The sequence below is a fragment of the Drosophila arizonae genome, chromosome 3 (assembly GCF_054131065.1).
Source record: "Drosophila arizonae isolate 15081-1271.41 chromosome 3, UAZ_ARI_1.0, whole genome shotgun sequence".
NCBI classification, from domain to species: Eukaryota; Metazoa; Arthropoda; class Insecta; order Diptera; family Drosophilidae; genus Drosophila; species Drosophila arizonae.
Genome location: NC_142923.1, coordinates 7,952,742 through 7,974,080, shown reverse-complemented (window position 1 = coordinate 7,974,080; position 21,339 = coordinate 7,952,742). Strand labels below are relative to the sequence as shown.

Sequence of the window (21,339 nt, the reverse complement as noted above, 5' to 3'; positions counted from 1 at the left end):
CAAACACACACGCACTCACACACAGACACTTTGAGATAGACACGCACTTAGCACACAATCAGAAATATGCGCACATAAATGCCTGGCATTTTATTGTTTGCACTGCTGAGGTGAGATGTGCGTGTGTGTGTGTTGGCGTCATAAAAGGTGTAAGACTGCCATAAATGCCTGGCAGCAGCGGCAGCAATTGGATTGTGTATATGTGTGTGTGTGTGTGTCTGTGTGTGTGTGGGCGTCTGCGAGTGTCATAAAATGTGCGTAAAACTTGCTTATGGCATTTATTGATAAAACGTTTGGCCAATGAATTTTTATTTAAAGCATGTCTTAATAAAATGGTATTTATGGCAGAAGCCTTAGCTTGCATGCCAGCCCACAAAATGAAATAACTATTATTTATACTTGCCTCAGCGCTGCACAGCAATTGCGGCTCACAAATATCAACAAACTTTCATTTTTAGTCATGAAATATTTATTCGTAAATATTGTGTGAAATGAGATGAAGAAAATTTCGAAACATATTAAATGAAATTGAATTTATGAGAGTCTCGATTTTATAAATAAATATAAATATAAATAAACAAAATCAAGAAATTTGTATTTGATGTAGAAGGAATCTCAAAATATATATCATAAAAGCTTTGATCTAGATCCACCAGTTGGCATCTTTGAATTTAACACAAGTTATTGGAAGAATTTTGATGTCTCATGTAATGCTAAGTCCCTCTTTCACTATATTAAAAAAAAAAAAAAAATAAAATAAAAAAATAAAAAAAAAATAATAATAGTTCATTATTTTTAAATTTATTATTACATATAAAATCATTTTCTCTGGAGCTAATCCACACTCCCCTACAAACTCTTTAAATATTTCTATTCAAGAGTTAGTTTTTCTTTCACAAACTCGCTGACTCATGAAGTTTCTTGCACATTTCACAACTTGACAACTTGTTGACATCTATTGGCCCAGATGCTGGGCGGGCCAGCCATTATCGCGTATGGAGACATCTGTTATCTGGCAATGGCGAATGTCAATATCAGTGGGCGATAGTATGATATCTGGCCCGTTCGCTGATAACGAATGATATAAAAGCCAAAAGAATGCCAAATTTTCAAATTAAATCATCGCAGCCATTCGATAAAGTAAATCAAATAAGTGGAATAGTATGAAGTCTTTGTGTTTGCTGTTGCTGTTAGTCAGCTCTTCGATTGGGGTTCGCTGTCAACTGCAGTGCAATTCGGGGTCCAGTGCGCGGCAGAAGCGCATTGTCATACGAAATCCGGGAGCTGGGGAGCTAAGCAAGCTGGCTAGCTGCCACTATGAGGTAGCGCCGTGGAGTGCACAGGTCTGTCAAGTGCGCATCGATTTCGAGCGCTTGGAGCTGGCGCAGCCAAAACTCAATGCCAGCACGCAGCTGCTGGAGTGCGTCGATTTTGTGCAGGTGCAGCGTTTTCAGCTCTGCGGCCGCAACAACGGACAGCATTTGTACGTGCACTTGCAACGGGGCCAGACACTCAAACTGCACTTCAACTTGGCCAGCCACTCGACGCAGTCCACGTGGCAGCTGACGCTAACACAAATCGAGTGTCTGCAGCAGCACACGCAGCAGCCAGCAGCTGCGCCCGCCGCAGCCAGTGCTCCCCAGTTGCCGACAGTGCGACCTCTGCTGCCCCTCCTCAGCAATTTGCTGCCACGCACCATTTTTGGGGCCAACTCCGCTGGGGGACCGGCAGCTCAGCTCATTCAGACACTGACAGCACCCTCGCCAGCGGATCTGGAACTGCAGGCTCCACTCGGCTGTGATCAGTACTGGCGCAGCTCGTCGGGCGGCATTGTTAGCTTCAATTTCGCTGGCGGCGTTTATATGGCCAACATGAAGTACGCCATCTGTGTGGCAGGTGGGGCTGATCGTGAAATCAGGTAAGTGTAGGTGAGAGAGAATGGAGAGTGAAAGAGAGAGATTTAGTTGCTAAAAACTTGCGAGATTTTGATTGAAGTTTATTAAGAAACCTTCCCAGACGATCTACTTTTATCTAAGCAACAGATTTTATTCAAAAGTTATTAAAACATAGGTAACGTGAAAAGCAGTTCGATGGATTCATTTAATATTTAGTCCTATACTCATATATCGAGAATTGCCTGTAACAAGATTAGAAAGTATTTGATTGGCGGAAGATAAAAATTTAATTGAGAAAGCTTGACAAACTCTAAAGTGAAGTCTCAGTAGGAAAGCTAAGTGAAAAGCTTATGATACCTCATTTCATATCATATTAAACTAATTCCTTACATGTTATATAATAGTAATTGGAGACACATCTATAAGGCATTGCAAAATTCTGTTGGGTATTTTAAAACTAAAGCTTAAGTTAATTCAAATCTTTGACAAAATTTAAGTAAAAATCTTTTTGAAATAATTTATTTGGAAGTTTATATTAAGCTCCAGCTACACATACTTTGAAAAAAAAAAAAAATTGTATGATTCTTTGATTGATAATTTAGGCAGAATCTAAAGAAAAATCATGTTAGGAAACCTCAATACAAGGTCTATGATCTCACCTAATACCTCATACTGAACCCTCATCTGATTTCACATATAATGTCAAATCTTATTCGCCTTACAGCTACAAGATAGAACACTTTGCTTTATCGAAATTCAATGGTGCTCCTGGGCCTGGCTACGATACGGACTGTCACAGTACGGTGCGCACTATGGGGCGTGCCTCGGACTATCTGTTAATACCCAACTCATATGTGGCCGATAATCAGGCGCTGCAGCCCACCTATTATTGTGGCAATGGCCTGGCTGGCAGCAAACTAATCGCACGTCCGCCCTTCGTCATTCATTTCAGCAGCGATGCGCAGACGAGCGATACTGAAACGGGCTTCCAACTGACATATGCCGTGACAAAAGCCGTCTAAATTGCAGACCAAATTATATAGATATATATGTATGTATGTATGTGTATATTATATTTGCATATTGACATTATTAAATGTGGCACAGTTACAGTGGGCCAAACAATACAAGACAAGGCGCATGCATTTTATTAGATAAACAGTCATGGGGCCGAGCAGAGCAGTAGTAGACATTATCTAGATACAATGGGCACAATTAAAGGTGATTATATAGTGGTATAGGACAGGCTATAATTTAATAAATTGTATTCAATATATGGCAGAGCTTTAATTGTTTCATGAACAATGTTTTGAAGAGGGATCTGACTGAGAAGAGTTTAATTAAATATACGATATATTTCTTTTTTAATTGCTAACCTCATCAACTCAATTAAATGAGTTTGAGGAAAAAAACTTTAAGCAGAATTTAATGAAATAAATAAGTAAATAAAAAATATTTTGAACACATATTTTTCTAAGCAAACTTAATTTATTATTATTATTATTTTTTTTTCTGTCATTTTTAAACATAAATCCTTTTCCATATTTCTATATATTTGGTATATATTATATTTGGTAATATGTAGTAGGCTTATGTATTAACAACTAAACACTCTAAAGCTTTGTATGTATGCATATCCATAAAGCGAATGAGTTGTAGCTGAACGCATTTGTTCTAAGCTGTTAAGCCTTCAGCTTTAATGGCGACACAGAGGTAGTTTTGCAGTCGCATTTATATGCGCTTCGGTCGGTGGCATGCATACATAGCCCGCCCGCCTTATGTAAGAGCATGTGGCATTTACATATATAATTGCAATGTCGTGTTGCGTAACTGAATACGCGTTTATCACGGGAATATCAACGCCCGCCCGCCAGCCAGTCGAAGCGTAGCGCAACTGCATAAGCGGATACGTAAGCATTCATGGATTTTCGCAATGACATTTTGACAGGGTGGTGCTGAGTGGGTGGCTGGGTGGTTGTTGCAGCTGCCATGCTGACGGCAGCGGCCAGCGGAGCATATATATATATATAAATATATATATATATATATATATATATATATATATATATATATGCATATTTAATGTGAATTTAACAAAATGCTGCGGTATAAGTGTGAAAATGTTGTTAAATGCATTTCATGCATTTTGCCAGAAGGCGGCACAACAGAAGCGGAAGTGAAATTTGCGACTGAATTGATTGAAATGTTTGGCAGCAAAATGAACGATTGAGCGATTTAATGTGTTGTGATGCAGCTGTTCGCATTGCCAGTGCCAGTGGAGCAGGCCAACAGTTTGCGTAAAATAATGTCTAAGGCACAGTTGAGTTGTTTTTTTTTGTGGAAATTGATGTGAAATGCAATTATGCGCATATAGACAAATATATATACATATGTATGTATGTATATTTCGGTGCCATGATGCACTGTAAAGTGCCTGTAAACATGAATGAAATTGCATTTGCATACGCTGGCAATGGAGCTGGTGCGTCAAGAAATTGCCTTTCAAATATGCATAGTCATATGCTGGAACAAGACGCAATCTGCTGCACACTTTCAGGCGCTAAGCCTCAGCTCGTTTGCCCAACGACAGCTTGCCGGCAATTTATGCAGTCAACTTGGTCAGCTGAGGGCAGCCAGTAGAAGAGTCTCCCTCGTCGAGTCGATAACGCATACACACACACACTCACACTCACACTCACACAGAGTGTCTTCCTCTCGATGGCCTTTGGCCCGTGCTGTAATGTTTCTATCCTTTGGCAAATTGTTTTTCCAACAGCAGCAGCAGCAGCAGCAGCAGGACTAGCAGCGGCATTAACTGCTGCCATTTTTGGACTTTCCATTTCGATATAGCCTTTGGCTTCTGGCCAACGTAAGCTTTGCCGCCAGCTGCTCTTTAAAGTTGACCCACGGCCTTTAGTGCAACAAGAATGTCGCTCAATTTCAGAAATTTACGACTTCTATGCAAAAATGTGCAGCTGCATTTCATTTGCATTTGGCTTGGCGCGGTCAGACAAAGGGCGAGTTTATGGCCGACATTTTATGTGCACTTCATAAAAGCACGCGGCGGCAATTAAAACGCACTTTGCGTCTCACATGGCGTATGCGTTATATTTGCCTGACCATATGCAAACAAACAATAACAATAACAACAACATTTCTGGCAGCTGCTGAATTATGTTTTGTTAGCCGAGCGCAGTTTTAATTACAATGCTTTCTCCACATCCAACTGCCGCGGAAATAATAACAGAGTCCACAAAACATTTAGCAACACAACGAGCATTAACTAAAATCATGTACACAAAACAAAGTTCAAAATTATATATTATTTGTTGTTGTTATGGCCATTGGAGAACATAATTAAAAGTCGCTAAGCTCAGATGTTAGATTATGGTCAGTTTTAATATGCAGGCAGATGTCGAATATTTTGATAGTTTAACAAATGATAATCGCTAGAGGGTGCTATACATATGTATATTTGGTATAAACGGTAATTCAATTATATGCTAATCCTTATTATTTATATTCATATTTTTCTTGACAAATTTAATTTGTATATCTTGCTATAATTTATATATTTTCTATGTATATTTTATTATTTTATAATATTATATATTTAATTTTATAGTTTTCTTGACAAATTTATTTTATATATTTTATAAAAAGAAATATATATTTTTAAATATATTTTCTTTGCATATCTGTTTTTATTGTTTTATAAATAGAAATATGTATATTTGAGGTATAGCTCGCCAAAAAGTGTAAGCTGTTTGATTCTTTTTGTTCTGATCGTGAGATCAGCCGAACTAAATCAGATTCAATCGCTCTCGTTTTGAGCAAGAGCCTTCTTCGCGTTCTTGATGCGCTCTTTTCACGAACTTCATTTGGAAAAGATCGAAAACTCAATATAAATTACGTTCATATATGCACATATGCAAATACGAGCATAGCCTTCGAATGCATATCAATTCTTATAAAATGATATTTTTGCTTTGCACTTTTTTTATTTTTATTTTTTCTTTGTTTATAATTTTACGAATATGCATTGAGATTTGGTTATTTCTTGGTAAATTTCTACAATATTTTTATTTAAAATCAATTTGAATTACTTTTGCTTGTTCCTAATTTTCTGTTATTTTATCTATTTGTAGTATTTATTTGCTTTGTACTTTCTACCTAGTAAAGTGTGTATTTCTTTTCAATTTGCTGATGTTTTTCTTTTTTGTTTTTCTACGAAGTTTCATTGTTGATTTGTATGTTTTTTTTTTTTTTTTAAATTTTTATTATATCAACGTAGATCCCATGTTCTGTCTAGCTTGTATTTTTTTGTATATATTTTTTGTAAATGTTCGAGTTAGTTGATATTTTTCTTTGAGTCTTTTTTGCAGTTGAATTTATTTTCGGCACTAAACTCGCCAAAAAACTGTTAGACAATAAAAACTATATAATTTGCCAGCGGAAGTCCCATGTGGCAAATGCAACGAAATAGGCAATTTTTACAGTAACACCAAATGCATATACGCTAACACATATAAACATATCTATGTACATATATATACCTATTTATTTTCGTCTTTTATTTATATATTTTTATATGGAATCTACACGTGGACTCCGCACTTTGACTTTTTCAAATTGAATTTTTAAATCTGCCACCATTGTCAAGCGAACATTTGCTGTTGCTTTGGTGGCTTAAATTCTTTGTTTTCTTTTTGCTTTTTATTTCAGTTACGAACCTTGTGTGTGTGTGTGTGTGTGTGTGTGTGTGTGGGAGGGTGGATATGTATTTGTGTGTTACTGTCAACTTTGTGGCGCCTGTCGGACGCCAAAGGCCAGCACAATTTGTGCGCATATGTAACTCGTAGGCAGCTGCAGCATAACACATAGAAAATTGCAACATCAATTCTGCAAAAACGAAAACAAAAAAAGAGAAAGTGAAAAACGCAAAGATTTATTGTAAAATATGTGAGGCCATATTGTGGTTAACGTTGCATTTAAAAATGTCAACCAAAATTAACTGCAATTCGTTTTATTTTAATTGAGGTTCGCGAGTTGCGAAATGTGTTGCATACTTTTTGGCGCACGCAAGAAAATCATTTTGCTGAAATAATAAATTCGTCATGATGCCAGAATAACCCACATCAAAGCTGACCTCGACATATTTGGGACACTTGCTAGGCCTCTCTACGAACTCAATTTGAAGGCCATTCGTTACAGCAGCTGAACAACAAACATTTTCATAAACTTAAATGCCAATTAAATAACATTAAATTGTGCGAAAAATGAACCCGAGCAACACTTCACACACAAACAGAAGAGAAAAAAGCACCAGAAACAAGGCAGGAGACCCTGTCGAAGGGCTGTCAACATGACAAAGGAAAAAATTAAGCAGCTAAACAAGGCTTTATAGAGTGAGGAGTGGGCAGCATAACCAAACAAACGAAACCAAGCCAATGGAGTCCAGGGACAAGAGAGAAAAGAGCCGCAAGCCAAACTGAATGCATAAGCCCTACGAGCATGACACTGAGAGAGCATACACAGACACACACAAGGGTGCACATATACAGGAATACATACATATCTACATACATATACATTTATGTATGTCTAAATACATAGACAGACATACAGAACATGCTTTGGTCTGGCACAACACACAAAAGCCAAAACCAACAACATAATCTATGGGTTGTCAACAAACCGAAAGAGAGGAAGAGAAAAAGGGAGAGGGAGAGAGAGAGAGGGAGAGGGAGAAACCATCAAGGCGACAAAGAAAGCATCCAAAAAGAGTAAGACTCGCCGGCCCTATAAAGCGGAACAGACCAAGAGCAAACAAATTAGTATGCAAGACAGGCAGCAGATTAGGACACCAAAGTTTTCGCGACATAAACGGACAACAGTCGAGCTGACGAGCTGGCCAGCAACAGGAACGACAGCAACAACAATGGCATTTGGCTTATGCATAAAAATGCTCAGCACACACACACACACACTCCCACACATACGCAAACAAAATACATTTCGGGAGTATATTTTTTTTTGTGGGCGGCTTAGGCAAAATAATGAAGCTGCTCTGTAGCTCGATCTGTTGCTTGCTTACATTAAGTCTCAAAGCAACTGGAAAATAAGGCATTGCCTAAGGTAATACAAAGAAAGCCAATGGCTATTTAAATATAAAATATAAAACTAGATGAAGTTGACACTAAAGGTAGCAGATAAATTATTATATATAACATAAAAAAAGAAATTATAAATAAACTAATATATGATTTTATTTCAATATATAATTTATTTAGTAAATAAATATGATTAGAAAAGGAAATAATAATTTTAATTTTTTTAAATAATAATATAATCATAAATATTAATTTTATTTTTTTACTAAATTCATAATTTGTAGAAAATGTTTAATTATTAATTTTTATATTTATATACAAGCACCAAAATTTAAACCAATTTAATATTAATTTTGTTTAATTCATCTTTTGAAACCTACTTTTTTATTTTTGAGAATATGCAAATTTTACCAATCCTTTATTAATCTAAACACACAAATCAGCTGAGCCATATTCAAAGACATAGAAAATTATGTGTAAATCAGTTAGCTGTCCCAAATTGTTCATCAAAATGATATAAATATTCTAAGCAAATGAAAATGCAAATGCAAGTCAAACCAATCCGATGTTGATAAATAATTTTCGGCCTTAAATGCCAGCACATGTGTCTGAATAAATAAATGTATATCATATTTGTGCAGGCATTTGGCACAGTATGTTTGCTGCTCTCAAGTGAAATAAATTGCATCGCCACAAAAAATTCCAATAGCATTTTTGATTATATTATTTGCTTGAATTGATAAACTAAATAATTTTATACTTAATTTCATAATAATGAATATGAAGCATGAAAATCTATAACAAGCTATAACAAAATCTAAACATTTTCGTTTAGTCTAGCGTTTTATTATAGAAGCTTAGAATCTATAACTGAATTTGAATATAAACGTCTTAAAAACCAAAATGTATTATATTTTTAAATCCTTTTCAGCAGCAACTTTTCTCATAAAATTTTTCGTTATATTCCTGTGCGGCGCTTAATCATAACTTGTGTGTATTTATTAAAGTATGGCCAACACATATTTGCTGCCATATAATTTTCATATTTTCATACATTGTTTAAGCTGCTACGCCACCCACTTCCTGCGCTTTCTAAGCCTCTGTCTCCCTCTCTCTCTCTCTCTTTCTGTGTGTGTGTGAGTTCTTCGACAACAATGTGTGTGCAAAACGTAAGTTTGCGTGCCAGGCGCATATAAATTAGCCGCTTATAATATTCTGTTGGCATTTTTCAAATTTCCAGTTAGCAATTTGGTTGGCTGTGTGTGTGTGTGTGAGTATGGCTAGGTGAAAGAGTTCGTACGCCGTAAAGCATACAGCTTACGTGCTCAAGGCTTTTGCCTCTTTACCACCAGGCACCACACACACATCCACACTCACACACTCACAAATAAAATACAATTATTAACATATTAATAAATTTTAGCATATCTGAGAGGCCATAATTTCGTGTAATTCTAGACGAGCGCAGCTGGGCAACACCTCAAGGCCCAATTGCCCAAAAACAAACAGCAGCACGCCAATTTGTGTTCAGCAGAAACTCATTTTAATGGCGCACATTTTTTAAAATTAATAATAGCCTAATATAATCATTTCTGCACCCAATAATAATAACAAGAGCAGTCTTTATCACATAGAAAACCAAAATATGAGTTTCAACATCTTATCAAAATCAGCTGTCAACGACTTCGTCGCTCTCAAGTGCTGGCACTGGTTCATTGGCTTCAATTTCGCACTCTCTGTGCCATTTATGCTGCTTACTCACAATAAAGCCTACGATTAGCAAGACGATGGCAATGAGCAGCAGAGCCAGACCTATAAATTGACCAATGGCGGGTAGACTTAAGCCCAGCTGAAATTGAATTACAGGAATTGAGTGAAAAGAGAAAACTCAATGTTAGAGCCGTGTGTGTAACTGACCTTAAGCAGGCCGATCAGATCATCAGTCAGGTCGGCGTAAAGTTGAATTGTAAAGAGCGGAGCATAGTGATCATAAGCAATATCCTTAAGCAAGCTGAAAGTTAAGGAATACAAATATAAGAATATGCTGAAATATGCATAAAAACTGACAAATAAATTCAAGCTTAAAATTTCACTAATAAATATATATTAAAAAATTATAATTTACTGTTTGATACTGATTATGATACGTGGAGTATGGAATATTTAAATATATAAAAGTATTTAAATAATTAATTGACTACAAATTCAATGTGGATAATTTTAAAATCTATTAAAAAAGTATATAAAATAATTAATAATAATAAATATTTAAAAACAAAAATATATATATATATATATATATATATATATTTAAATATTACAATACAAACGGACCGCCAGCTCTTGTATTATTGTAGTTTGATTTTATTATATAATATTGTTAAAATATTTAATATATATAGAAAAAATTAAAATTGATAATATTAATATAGTATAAATTAATATTAATATTAAAATATAAAATATAACAATTAATATATAAAAAATAAATAAATATTAACAGGAAAATATTAGGTAAGAAAATATCTTGTAACTGGTGTCCTTTTCAACAATTCTGCATAAACTGAAGGTTTTAATAAAGCCATGTCTGTTAAGTTTTATTAACTTAATATTTATTGATAAAATTCAGTGTCCCTAACGTTAGCTTAAGAGCAAAATAATTTGTTGCCAGAGCAATGTCATAACTTGAATAGAGAGACAAGCTGCTTATATACATGAATGCATTCAGAGTAAATGAACGCTACATATCAAAAGTGAAAATAAGCTTAAGAGAGAGGGAGAGCGAATATACGAAGGACAATTTTTAGCTGCTGCGCATAGCAGCTAAAGCTGAAACGGCTTAAAAGGTGAAACGGCTGTGTAGGTGCAAAGAAAAGTAATCAAAGTATGTAGACAGACTATCACTAATGTCTAATATTCCATAATCCTTAACATAATGAAGGTCAATGAAACGGAAAGTAATGCAAGCCCAGATTGAAATTAGAATATTTAATGTGGCTTATGGAAAACTTGGCAATATGCCGAATATACTTTGTAGACATACATATGAGTGTATTCACAATAGTATGCAAATATAGCATCACATATAAATCTTAGATATGTGTCACAGATAGATAGTTAGCATATAAAACAAATATGCAAATATACTCACTCGATAGCCTCGTCACGCTGCACTAGCGCACTGATCATAACTTGTCCCTTCAGGCTTAGTGGTATGCCCAGTGTCGGTTCCATTACCACATACATGCCATGTTCTGCGGGATTCGGGTGTAGGCCCGTCGTATTTCTTCTATAGTACTCATCGGTCATGTAGAAGTGCGGATGCGATACGTAAATGGGGCCGCGCTTGGCGACTGGTGAGAAATCTAGCACACCATTCAGTGGACATTCGTGTTTGGCAACACAAAAACATTTCGTATCCGGCGCCAGTTGGCCGTTGTCGAAGCTCAGCTGGCTGGTCTCGTAGCGCCAGGCAGCGATGCCCTGAACTGTGACATTCGCCATGCTGTACAGATTTATGTAGCGCGCTGCATCTGGCAAAAATATGGAAATTGTCTCGTGCCACTGGCGACCCGGCGCCCACAGCTCACCCGTGCTGCCATTGACCTTGCCGCACTCGCCCTCATAGTAGCCCGTATGGACGCTGCCATTCCACATCTGCAGCTCGCCCATCCAACTGAGATCACCCCGGCCCGTGTGTATTGTGAAATTTCCCTCGGCCGTCTTCGAATTGTTGCGCTGATAGAACCAGCCGAAATGGTCGCTAAATATGGGCAACAGCGGCGAGTGCAGACGCTCAACAAAGTCAATAAGCGAGTCGTAAAACCCATCGAATAGCCATTGTCCGGCCGTATGGCTCATGTAGATGCCACCGCCCTCACGATTCAGCGCAAAGTTCATAATCTTGCGCAGCGTGCGACGCTTTTTGCGCACATAGCGGGCGGCCGTCTGCAGTTTTTTGGGATAAATAAACACATATTTTGTGTAAAAATAGCAGACGAGGATAACTATAGCTAAAATTTGCATATTAAGGGGGAATGACTCTAAAGTAAAGCTGACACTTTTGCCTTGACTTCACATACAAAAATTCAATATTTAAAGAAACTTTTTTTAGTGGATTCCGCGATTAAAGATTGGCGAAAATTGAATAAATAGAAGTTAATTTTAAAGTAAGATATCCATTCATTGAGTAACTGTAGTGAAATATTTCATGTTATTTTTTTGACTTCAGAACTAAAGCCAAAACCAGCTCTAAAAAATTCTTACCATGTAATACAAAAATTAAAAAACAAAAAAATAAAAATAAAATAAAAATAAAAAAAAAAAAAACAAATCAAACTGACTTAAGAAATAATATAAAAATAATAAAAAAAAATAAAAAAAAAAAATAAATTCAAAACTTATTCTAAAATGAATGAAAAAATACTAAGAATTGTTTTATTGAAAAAGTTAAAAAAAAAATTGTTGTTAAATTTATATATTTTTTAATACAATTTTTTAAGTTAGAAAAGAAAAATGAGTTAGCTGTTTAAATAGATCCAAAAAAAATGCTCACAATAATTCTGCTTAAAGTCTAATTTACCGCAACATATTCTTTTTCGACTCTACTCACCAGTGTTGGAAAATGCGGCGTCACAATGACATCGTCTAGACTGCCATTTGATTTTTCTGGCAAAAAATGCCAGACTCGACGTCCGTAATAGGTAACCTCCGGCTGCTGCCACACCAGATCCACTTTCTCCTTGTAGTCGCTGAACGTGTAGGGACCCAGCTGCTGGAAATTGGGTTTAACGGCAGCATTATTTAAGTGCTCCGGATTGGTCCAATTGAAGAGATAGAACGTTGTATACGCCGGTGTCGGTGTCGTCACCCAGGACTTGTATATGAAGGAATTGGGAGCCAAAGGCAGCAGGCCACGCACCAATTGACGACACAAGCTGGGCCAGGCCGAAACCAAAGCAGTTCCCACTACCAACAAAAAGCCGCCCAGGCCAAAGACCCAGAGCTTCTGTTGGCGCACACTGCAGCAGTCGCAACACATTTTGCAACTGATTGAGAAAGTTGCCATTGCGTATACAAATAATTAGAATTTGATTAACACATATACTATATTTGCGATATTGTTTTAATCGGTTAAGCAAAGTTGTTGTTCTAAGTAGATGCTAAGTTTGTTTATAGTATTTATTACTTTAAGCTGATAGCGATTATTTTGATCACAAAGTTAATCAGCCACTCTTGTCTATATTTAGACTTACCACCTGTGAGTAAGTTTATATTTAAATGCTGCATAGCTTTGGGCTTGCTCCTTAAAAGTTTTGCCTTTATTAGGCTATGCCTATAACGAACAATATTGGGGTTTCTCCAGCCTCCTGTGTAACATTATTTCTAATCCTACCCAACCTATGACCAAAGCACATCATTATGGCTAGCAATAAGTAAACAATCGAACTTGTATAACTCAGCAGAAATAATATCACAACACCAGACATACCTTTTAGACAGAGTTTTTATTTGAAATATTGATTTGTATTCAAAGGTTTTTTATGGTTATATTATAAATATAAATGATATTAATATAAATAATAAATAAATATAAGAAATAAATATAAAAACTTCTCATTGAATTCTACTTTACATTTAGCTATATTTAGCTATTCCCTGAGTAGAGAAATAGAATATTCTTTATTTTTCTCTCTCTCACTCTCTCAAAAAAAAAAAAAAAAAAAAAAAAAAAATAGAATAAAAAAATCAATAAATAAAATAAATAAATAAATTTAAAAAAAAATAAAATAAAATAAAATACTATCTACTATTAAATTGCTTTTCCATAATTTTTCAAATTTAATTTTTTTTTTTTAATAATAAAAATAATTTACAAATTTAGAAAAATAAATAAACAAGTCACAACCGAAAAATCACATTATTTCTATTTGTCGTATAAATATTGATTGAAAAGAATCCACAGCTCTTTGGATTAGCTTAATTGGCTTTTTTATTGGTCAGCTCTAATTGAGTCATTTGTGTGCTGCGTATCGGAATTGATAAGCGCCAACTTATCAGCGGCTGCCTGACCATACCACTTGCGTTTGAGAGTGAGGAAAATTCCCACAGCCAAAAGGATGCAGCCCAAGCAGAGAAAACCAATGCCCGTATAGCGTCCAATCGAAGGTAGATTTAGAGCCAGCTATAAAGAAACGTCATGAATGAGCTGCAAGGGAACTTAAATGCCATATATTTACCTTCAGCTCTGCGGCAAGTTCTTTGTTGATAACAGCTGAGCTGGAGGATGTGAAGAGTGGCGCATAGAAGGACGGAATGCCCTTTAAAATGCTGTGTGTGTTAAATGACATGGTTTAGATACCCGTGAAATATCTCTATAAATAGATTCCAAACTCACTCAATGTCCTCATCCGGTTCGATTAGGAGTGAGACCATAACAGCTGCATTCACCTCTAGAGGAACACCCAATTTGCGCTCCATTATGATGAAGAAATTGTGACGCTCGTAGTCCGGCTGGAAGCCATTTACAGTGCTCGAATAACTCTCGTCCGCGTACATGAAGTGATCTGCCGAGAGATACATTGGCGCCCCATTGCCACAGGGGCCCAAATCGGTGGCGCCCGAGGCTGGACAATTATTGGGCTGCCTGTCGACGGGACAATAACATTTCATGTTTCCATTTCGCTGTCCATTATCAAAGGTGTGCGGCGTCACCTCGTACTTCCAGCCCTGAATGCCCTCAATCTCGTAGCTCTGACCCGTGTACTCCAAATTGATAATGCGACAGGTATCGGTTATGTATATGGTAAGCGCCTTTTCCTTCGGCTCATCGGGCACAAAGAGGTCTGAGGTGCTGCCATTCAGGCGTCCGCATTCGCCCTCATACCAGCCCGTATGATTGACACCATTCCAGAATTTAATTTCGCCCATTTCTTTGATTGCGCCGACGCCCGTGTGCACGGTGAAGACGCCCTCAAAGTTCTCCGAATTGTTTCGATTCAGAAACCACGCGAATTGGTCCGTCTCCACTGGCGGCACCAAGGGATTGTTCAAGGACATGGCATAATGCAAAAACTCATCGTAGAAACCATCGAAGAGCCACTCGCTGGCCGTGTGGGTCGCATACAGTGCGCCGCCGTTGGCATTGAGGGCAATGTTAAAACCCACTTTAATTGGTTTGAGACTATCGCGCATGGAAGCCGCCGCAGCCTGAAATGCAATGAGAGTCGTCTATAGGTCTTACATTTCTTTTGGCACCTTCGCTGCGAGTACTCACAATCGATGGCAGATGAGGCACTGTTACCAGGTCTGTTTGCTTGCCCCCGGACATTTGCTCCTCCCAGAACCAGGTGCGACGCGGCTTGAACGAAACTGTATTGTTCGCATGCCACTGCAAATCCATTTTCAGGCGCTCCTCGCGGTAGACATAGGGTCCGACCTGTTGGAAATTTGGCTTAGCGCCATGCAACTTTACCTCCTCCGCGTTCGTCCAGTTCCACAGATACATCTTCATATAGACGGGTATGGGCAGCTCTTCCCATTTGTCAAATGTCCTCGATGTCGGCGTCAGGGGCAGAGACTAAGTGTGTAAGTGTCCAAGACTTGGAATTAGAATACATATGCAGAAATATTCGAGATCAACCTGCCTTCATAACTACATCATCGATAATATCGGGCCACCAGATTACAAAAAATAGACCCGATACGGCAAACAGTGTTCCAAGGCCAAAGACCCAGACCTTTTGTTGGGTCACTCCACAGCAGCGACAGCACATCGCGACGTCTGCATTCGAAATGCCCTCAATGAAAGCCAATTTTGGTTTGTTAACTATTCTATTATTGCTTAATCGCAGCTAGGCCTCTCTCTCTCTCTCTCTCTCTCTCCTCTCTCTCTTCGTATGCTATAATCGCAGTTTAACCATAATCTCTTTGACATGGTATACATATATACATTTTTATTTTATTACTCCCTTTTAATGGCCCCCTCGAAATTTATTAGTCTATGCATAGTCGCGGTTGGCCAGATGTGCGAGCCATGCACTTAATGAACTTCAACAAGTCTGATAGGATTTCAGGGTTACCATGCTTATCAATTATCAATTATTAGAGTCTGGCAAGAGTCTTAAAGCTTACTCATAAGTAACTGGCAACAGACGACAAAGCGAATTTAATGATAATTAACAGAGTTTTATGATCAAATTTGAGTGCGAAAATTATAATTTAAATTGGATTCTTCATTAGGTCTGTAGCTGTTTATGCAATTAGTAAACCAAGCTTATCGACTCTACAAACATATGAGATGATTCGTATACAAATATAGTAGTAAGTGAAATAGCCCTGGATCTTATTTATAAGTGATATAATCAGCAACTGTTAGACTCAGCAACTGTTATACGAGCTGAACCTAGCAATTCTTATAATTGCACATTACAATATACATTTTCACTTTCAACAACTGTTATACATAGCAATTGTAATACTTAAAACTGTTCTATGTACTTTATCATTTGTGTAAATTACAATGATATACCATACTTGAAAACAGTTATAATGGTCAATTGTTATACTTGGTAATTGCCAATACTTGGCAGCTGTTATAATGTTTATATTTAGTACAAACTTGTGTACTTAAAAATGAAAATATTTATCAACTGTTATACATTAAAAGAGTATTATCTTTAAAACATTAATTCTGAGAATTTATTTTGAATACCAAAAATATCTTAGCCCCCTATCAGTTTTAGTTAATCAGTTTTAATTTATAGCAGCTGGACATAAAAGATTCAATTTTAAACTGAGAAATGCTATGACTAATAATCAGTTTTAATTTATAGCAGCTGGACATAAAAGATTCAATTTTAAACTGAGAAATGCTATGACTAATAACTGTTGTACTCAAAATTAGTTAACTGTACTTACTTACAATGAATGTTTGACCCATCTTCACTTAACACTTCATATTTATCCAATAAATTGTTACATTCATGAATGTACGCCATTCGATTTCGATTCTCAACTTTGCATCATTACACTATCCTTATGGCAATTATAACTGGGCTGCCAAGTCTAGCTACAATCCACAATATTACGGTAAACACTTGACCACACGCACACATACACGCATACACACACACACACACACACACACACACACACACACATAGAGAAAAGCAAATACATACATCGCCAGAACGGATTATGTATAATTCCACCACAGATGCCACATGGGTCGGTAGCTCAACATGAGAATTGCTGGAGATTATGCATTTATTCAAGTGCATTTTGGCAAGCAAATGCAAGTGGAACTGCATCTGCAACTGCAACTGCTGCATATGGAATTAATATGCCCTTTGTTTATAATGCAACATATTGGCCAGGCTGCCAAAATCAATATGCTATATGCTAATCGCAATATTTACTTTTGCGGCTACGTGTATTTCAATTAATCTCTGCCTCGCAACATCAGCCAAATTAAAGTAAACCAATGCATCGATGCGGCTGGCATTTAACGCAAATTCAATAGCAATTGGCAGTTCTAAATGCCAATCGAAAATTTAATTACGACAGCAGGTAAACGATATTGACCTATGTCGACCTTGAATGCATTAATTACCGGCCTCTGCCTCTGTGTGCCACTTGATTAGCTTATCTTGATTTGATTAAACGAGGTGTAACATAAAAATAGTTAGACCCGAGACACTTAATTGCACTAGCAACTGGTGTTATCAGCCGGTAGCAAAAATATAAATGGCTTAACATTTTGTCAACATAATTGAAATAGGCGTGCACAGAGCTGAGTGACTAAGTAAATAAATAATAAAAATAATACATAGAGTGGTATTTTTACTGCGACTAATCTCTACATCAAAAGCTAGTGGGAATATCATATACATCAGATGCTTTTGGCTTAGGAAAAAAGTTGTAATTGCCGAGCTCAAATTTCTAGTATAATCTACATATATTCCTATATCTATCTGTATTTGTCTTTTTTTCTGTCTTTTTTCTGTCTCATTAGAATTCTTAAGCTACTCAAAACTCTTTTTATCAGGCAATTTTTTTTTATTGATTTTAATTGATTGATAACATAAAATATAAGTTGTATTTATAGCGTTTATAATACACATACACACATATATTGCAAATAGATTTGTTAGTTTACGAAAAGTTACGACGACTGCAGACTTCAGAACATTTCAGCAACATCAGCTTTGTTTAGTTTTGTTTGTTAATAATACCATATAACAGTTTGATTAAGTTTTGTTTTTCTAAATAAATATATGCACTTTGTATTCGTTTTAGACGGAGGTAGCTGCACTTATTTTTTGCTTAGGCCTCAACGGAGCCTTCAGCTTCCAACTGAGCCTTGCGGCTGGGCTGTATGTGGAAGAGAGAGAGAGAGAGAGAGATAGAGAGAGGGAGAGAGGGAGATAGAGAGAGGGAGAGGAAAGGGAAAGTATGTTATCGATTGGTTTCTTGTTTGGTTTTTGGTAATAACTACCTTGGGATGCATGAGTATGAAGGGCAGCTCGGCGCATAGCTCGCCGCCCAGAGCGCCTAGGAAGAGCTTCACCTTGACCGCATAGGAAACAATGATGCCGAAGGCATCGCGAGCATCCTGACTGGCAATGCTGTGAATGTCAAAATTAAAGTTGAACTGCTTGCAGGACCTTTGGGTGTTCTTAAACTTACAGTGTGGTGGAGGCCAGTGCGGTGACCTTGCGTTTGATGTCGCCCTCGACGGCAATGCCAGCGCGATCGCAGTTGGCCACCAGCGTGGGCACCAGATACATGACCTTCTGCAGGCTGGAGCCCGGATTCAGTGGGCAGCCCTCGCTGGTCTCCATGAAGGCAATCGTGTTGCGGAACTGTCCATTCTGGAAGAGTACCACATCGACGCCCTGCTGCACCATGGCCTTGATCTTCTTCACAACCTTGTTCGAGTTATTGCGCACGCAAATGTTCACCGATATCTTCTCGCCATGATGGTAGAGCTGCTTGTCCAGGGTCACCTCCAGCTCCAGCTCTCCGGGCGACAGCAGGAAGTCCTTGCGCACCACGGTGCACGGCTGCAAGCCCTGCTTGGTGGGTGCATACTGCACCTTGCGTATGCCCAGATTGATGGTGCTGCGACGATGCGAGCGATCGCAGTCGTTGTCGCCCGTAAAGATCTTCACGAAGTACTGCACACCACAGGGCTGGCTCTCGTCGCTGGCCTTCTGCTGCAGCACCACCGAGGCGGGTGAGCTGGTGGGCATTTGCATGACAAAGGGGATGGCATTGGAGCCGAGCTTCTTGAGCAGACGCTCCTGCATCTTGGTCAGCTGGATGTCCTGCTTCTGTTGCGGGTACACCTGCTGCGAGACGAGCGTCAGCTCCTTCTGGAAACGCAATCCAATCATTTCGTCGTCCTCGCGTCCATAGCGAAAGTTGCAGACGAGCTGCACGAAGATCTTGCGATTCTGTCGCACGTACTCATCGTCCAGCACAATGATGCCATCTGCAAATGGACATGCGAAATTAATTGGACTAGACCAGACCGGGAATACGCCCACAATCACGGCCACGCCCCGACACGTGTTTTGGCCAAATATTCCACGGCCGAACAATTAACACGTAACTAATAAGCAGCTTTGAGGCTGCCACAACTGCCTCTGCCCCATTGCATAAATTAGAACGTAATTTAATTAAAGCCCAACTAGATCAACTGATTAAGTCTCGCACGTATGCTTAGGTGAAATAGTTAATTCTATCTGAAATACATACGGATTACATTTAGATTTTTTTTTTTATTTATTTTTATTTTTTTAACTTAGTTCTTTTAGTCTGGTGGATGATAATTAAGTATTGAGCTATGAAATCCATGAATATATTGTAAAATATATAAGGTTTTATTCCTTTACTATCTGTATGGATTTAAGAAATTCAGGAGTTGAATAAAACATGGAAATTTTTAGCTTAATAAAACTTAATATACCTATTCTATTCTATTTATTTCAAGAAAAAAAGAAGGTAAAATTAAATATATAGAAATTTGTTTTTATTATTTTTATATTTAATATTTTTATTTTTAAATATTTCAAATAATAAAAAAAAAAAATTGTTTAAATCTCAATTTCAATTATGAAATTGAATTTTTTTTCTTCAAATATAGTTTAAGTTAAAAAAATCTTCTTAAATTGTTTCCATTTATATTTATTAAAAAATAAAAACCATTTTATGTATTTTAAGAACTGCTTGAATAAAATTATTATTCTTAGATTTGTTCTTACTTTAAAATATTTCTTCACTTATATGTTATATTTCTTCAAATACAAACACTTTTCTATATCACGCCTACAGTTGTTACTACTGTAAAGTATTTCTTGACTCATATAAATAATATTTTCTTAAATGGAAGCACTGTATTAATTATTTCTTCGTCACACGAAACTCGAGTAAGCAAACATTGAATTTGAGTAATCAAAAACTAAATATTTTCTCTGATGTAATTCTTCGTAATCCACCAAAATCCGACGACCACCTACCGATTGGTTCCACCTGTGTCACCGAATCCACAAACTCACGCCTATTCATATAGAGCGTGATCATGTTGTTCGGCGCACATTTTTTAAACACCTTGAAGTTAACAACCATTTTGCCGAAATTGTTTGTTTTGTTTCGATTCTTTCGTTATCCAATCCCCCCAAAAAAATGTATGCTATCGCGCTCGCCTCGTTTATTTGTGTTGGTTGTCAAATTTTGAACTACGCCGCGTTGCGTTGTTCGCGTCGTTTTCAATTAGCGGCCAGCGACAATCCGTCATTTATACCTGGCATTCGCAGTGCCGTGCTGCAAATTCAATTAGCTCGCTTTGCTGCATATTTCTGGCAATCTAAACAATGCGCTGGCGTTGCATTCATAGGGCTTCGCTGGTGCTGGCAGTGGGGCTTGCCTGTGCCTGTGCCTTTGATATTGACATTGCCCGAGCCCAGAGCGAAAGAAATCGATGCGTCGGCCATTAAATAATACGCGCACTACATGGCGTATTAGCAATGCCAAAATAGCTAACTTAACAAAATCAATAAGGCGTGCGTGCAACAGTGTTCAGCCTTCAGCTTCGATTGCGTCTCATTTCATTATTTTTCGCCCGTCTTGTGGCATGGTGCATGACGCATGCGAAATTTATTACGTATACGTACAGACTTGAGGCGTAATTTGAGCTAATTAAATTGTTAATGATAGAAAATATTTGAAAGAATTTAATAGTAAAATTTAATGCGGTAATGACAGGTGAAAGAATATTGGAATATGATAGTAAGAAGAGTTATATAAAAATTTGTTAGCGAGCAGAA

The 21,339-nt window shown here is 37.3% G+C and overlaps 4 protein-coding genes across 4 annotated transcripts; 1 reads left to right on the top strand and 3 right to left on the bottom strand.

The window, feature by feature from the left end:
- The first annotated feature begins 1,127 nt into the window (after positions 1-1,127).
- LOC108609637 (uncharacterized) lies at positions 1,128-3,221 on the top strand. Its single transcript, XM_018001358.2, has 2 exons — positions 1,128-1,918; positions 2,620-3,221. Exons 1-2 carry the CDS (start codon positions 1,164-1,166, stop codon positions 2,915-2,917), a joined length of 1,053 nt encoding a protein of 350 aa, XP_017856847.1. The 5' UTR covers positions 1,128-1,163; the 3' UTR covers positions 2,918-3,221.
- A 5,789-nt stretch (positions 3,222-9,010) lies between these two features.
- Positions 9,011-13,076, bottom strand: LOC108609636 (protein croquemort). Its single transcript, XM_089463901.1, has 4 exons — positions 12,621-13,076; positions 11,160-11,956; positions 9,926-10,019; positions 9,011-9,857 (listed from the first exon to the last, which is right to left on the bottom strand). The coding sequence occupies exons 1-4, from the start codon at positions 13,074-13,076 to the stop codon at positions 9,678-9,680; spliced, it is 1,527 nt and encodes a 508-aa protein (XP_089320027.1). The 3' UTR covers positions 9,011-9,677.
- A 744-nt stretch (positions 13,077-13,820) lies between these two features.
- ninaD (neither inactivation nor afterpotential D) lies at positions 13,821-15,849 on the bottom strand. The gene is made up of 5 exons (XM_018004758.2): positions 15,655-15,849; positions 15,285-15,587; positions 14,406-15,217; positions 14,248-14,338; positions 13,821-14,192 (listed from the first exon to the last, which is right to left on the bottom strand). The coding sequence occupies exons 1-5, from the start codon at positions 15,781-15,783 to the stop codon at positions 14,001-14,003; spliced, it is 1,527 nt and encodes a 508-aa protein (XP_017860247.1). The 5' UTR covers positions 15,784-15,849; the 3' UTR covers positions 13,821-14,000.
- Positions 15,850-18,046: 2,197 nt separating this feature from the next.
- On the bottom strand, positions 18,047-20,798 carry Arr1 (arrestin 1). Its single transcript, XM_018004765.2, has 4 exons — positions 20,533-20,798; positions 18,698-19,505; positions 18,507-18,636; positions 18,047-18,382 (listed from the first exon to the last, which is right to left on the bottom strand). The coding sequence occupies exons 1-4, from the start codon at positions 20,639-20,641 to the stop codon at positions 18,335-18,337; spliced, it is 1,095 nt and encodes a 364-aa protein (XP_017860254.1). The 5' UTR covers positions 20,642-20,798; the 3' UTR covers positions 18,047-18,334.
- Between the last annotated feature and the right edge of the window lie 541 nt (positions 20,799-21,339).

Bases quoted from the DNA above. Each gene is read 5' to 3' on its own strand.
- LOC108609637 (XM_018001358.2), top strand. From the start codon at position 1,164: ATGAAGTCTTTGTGTTTGCTGTTGCTGTTAGTCAGCTCTTCGATTGGG. The intron at 1,919-2,619 runs GTAAGTGTAGGT...TTCGCCTTACAG, and splicing joins GGGGCTGATCGTGAAATCAG to CTACAAGATAGAACACTTTG.
- LOC108609636 (XM_089463901.1), bottom strand. From the start codon at position 13,076: ATGGCAACTTTCTCAATCAGTTGCAAAATGTGTTGCGACTGCTGCAGT. The intron at 10,020-11,159 runs GTGAGTATATTT...CTTAACTTTCAG, and splicing joins CAGCGTGACGAGGCTATCGA to CTTGCTTAAGGATATTGCTT. The intron at 9,858-9,925 runs GTCAGTTACACA...ATTCAATTTCAG, and splicing joins ATCTGATCGGCCTGCTTAAG to CTGGGCTTAAGTCTACCCGC.
- ninaD (XM_018004758.2), bottom strand. From the start codon at position 15,783: ATGTGCTGTCGCTGCTGTGGAGTGACCCAACAAAAGGTCTGGGTCTTT. The intron at 15,588-15,654 runs GCAGGTTGATCT...TTACACACTTAG, and splicing joins TCGATGATGTAGTTATGAAG to TCTCTGCCCCTGACGCCGAC. The intron at 14,193-14,247 runs GTAAATATATGG...GTTTCTTTATAG, and splicing joins AACTTGCCGCAGAGCTGAAG to CTGGCTCTAAATCTACCTTC.
- Arr1 (XM_018004765.2), bottom strand. From the start codon at position 20,641: ATGGTTGTTAACTTCAAGGTGTTTAAAAAATGTGCGCCGAACAACATG. The intron at 18,637-18,697 runs GTAAGTTTAAGA...TGACATTCACAG, and splicing joins GCACTGGCCTCCACCACACT to CATTGCCAGTCAGGATGCTC. The intron at 18,383-18,506 runs GTAGTTATTACC...TTCCACATACAG, and splicing joins TCATACTCATGCATCCCAAG to CCCAGCCGCAAGGCTCAGTT.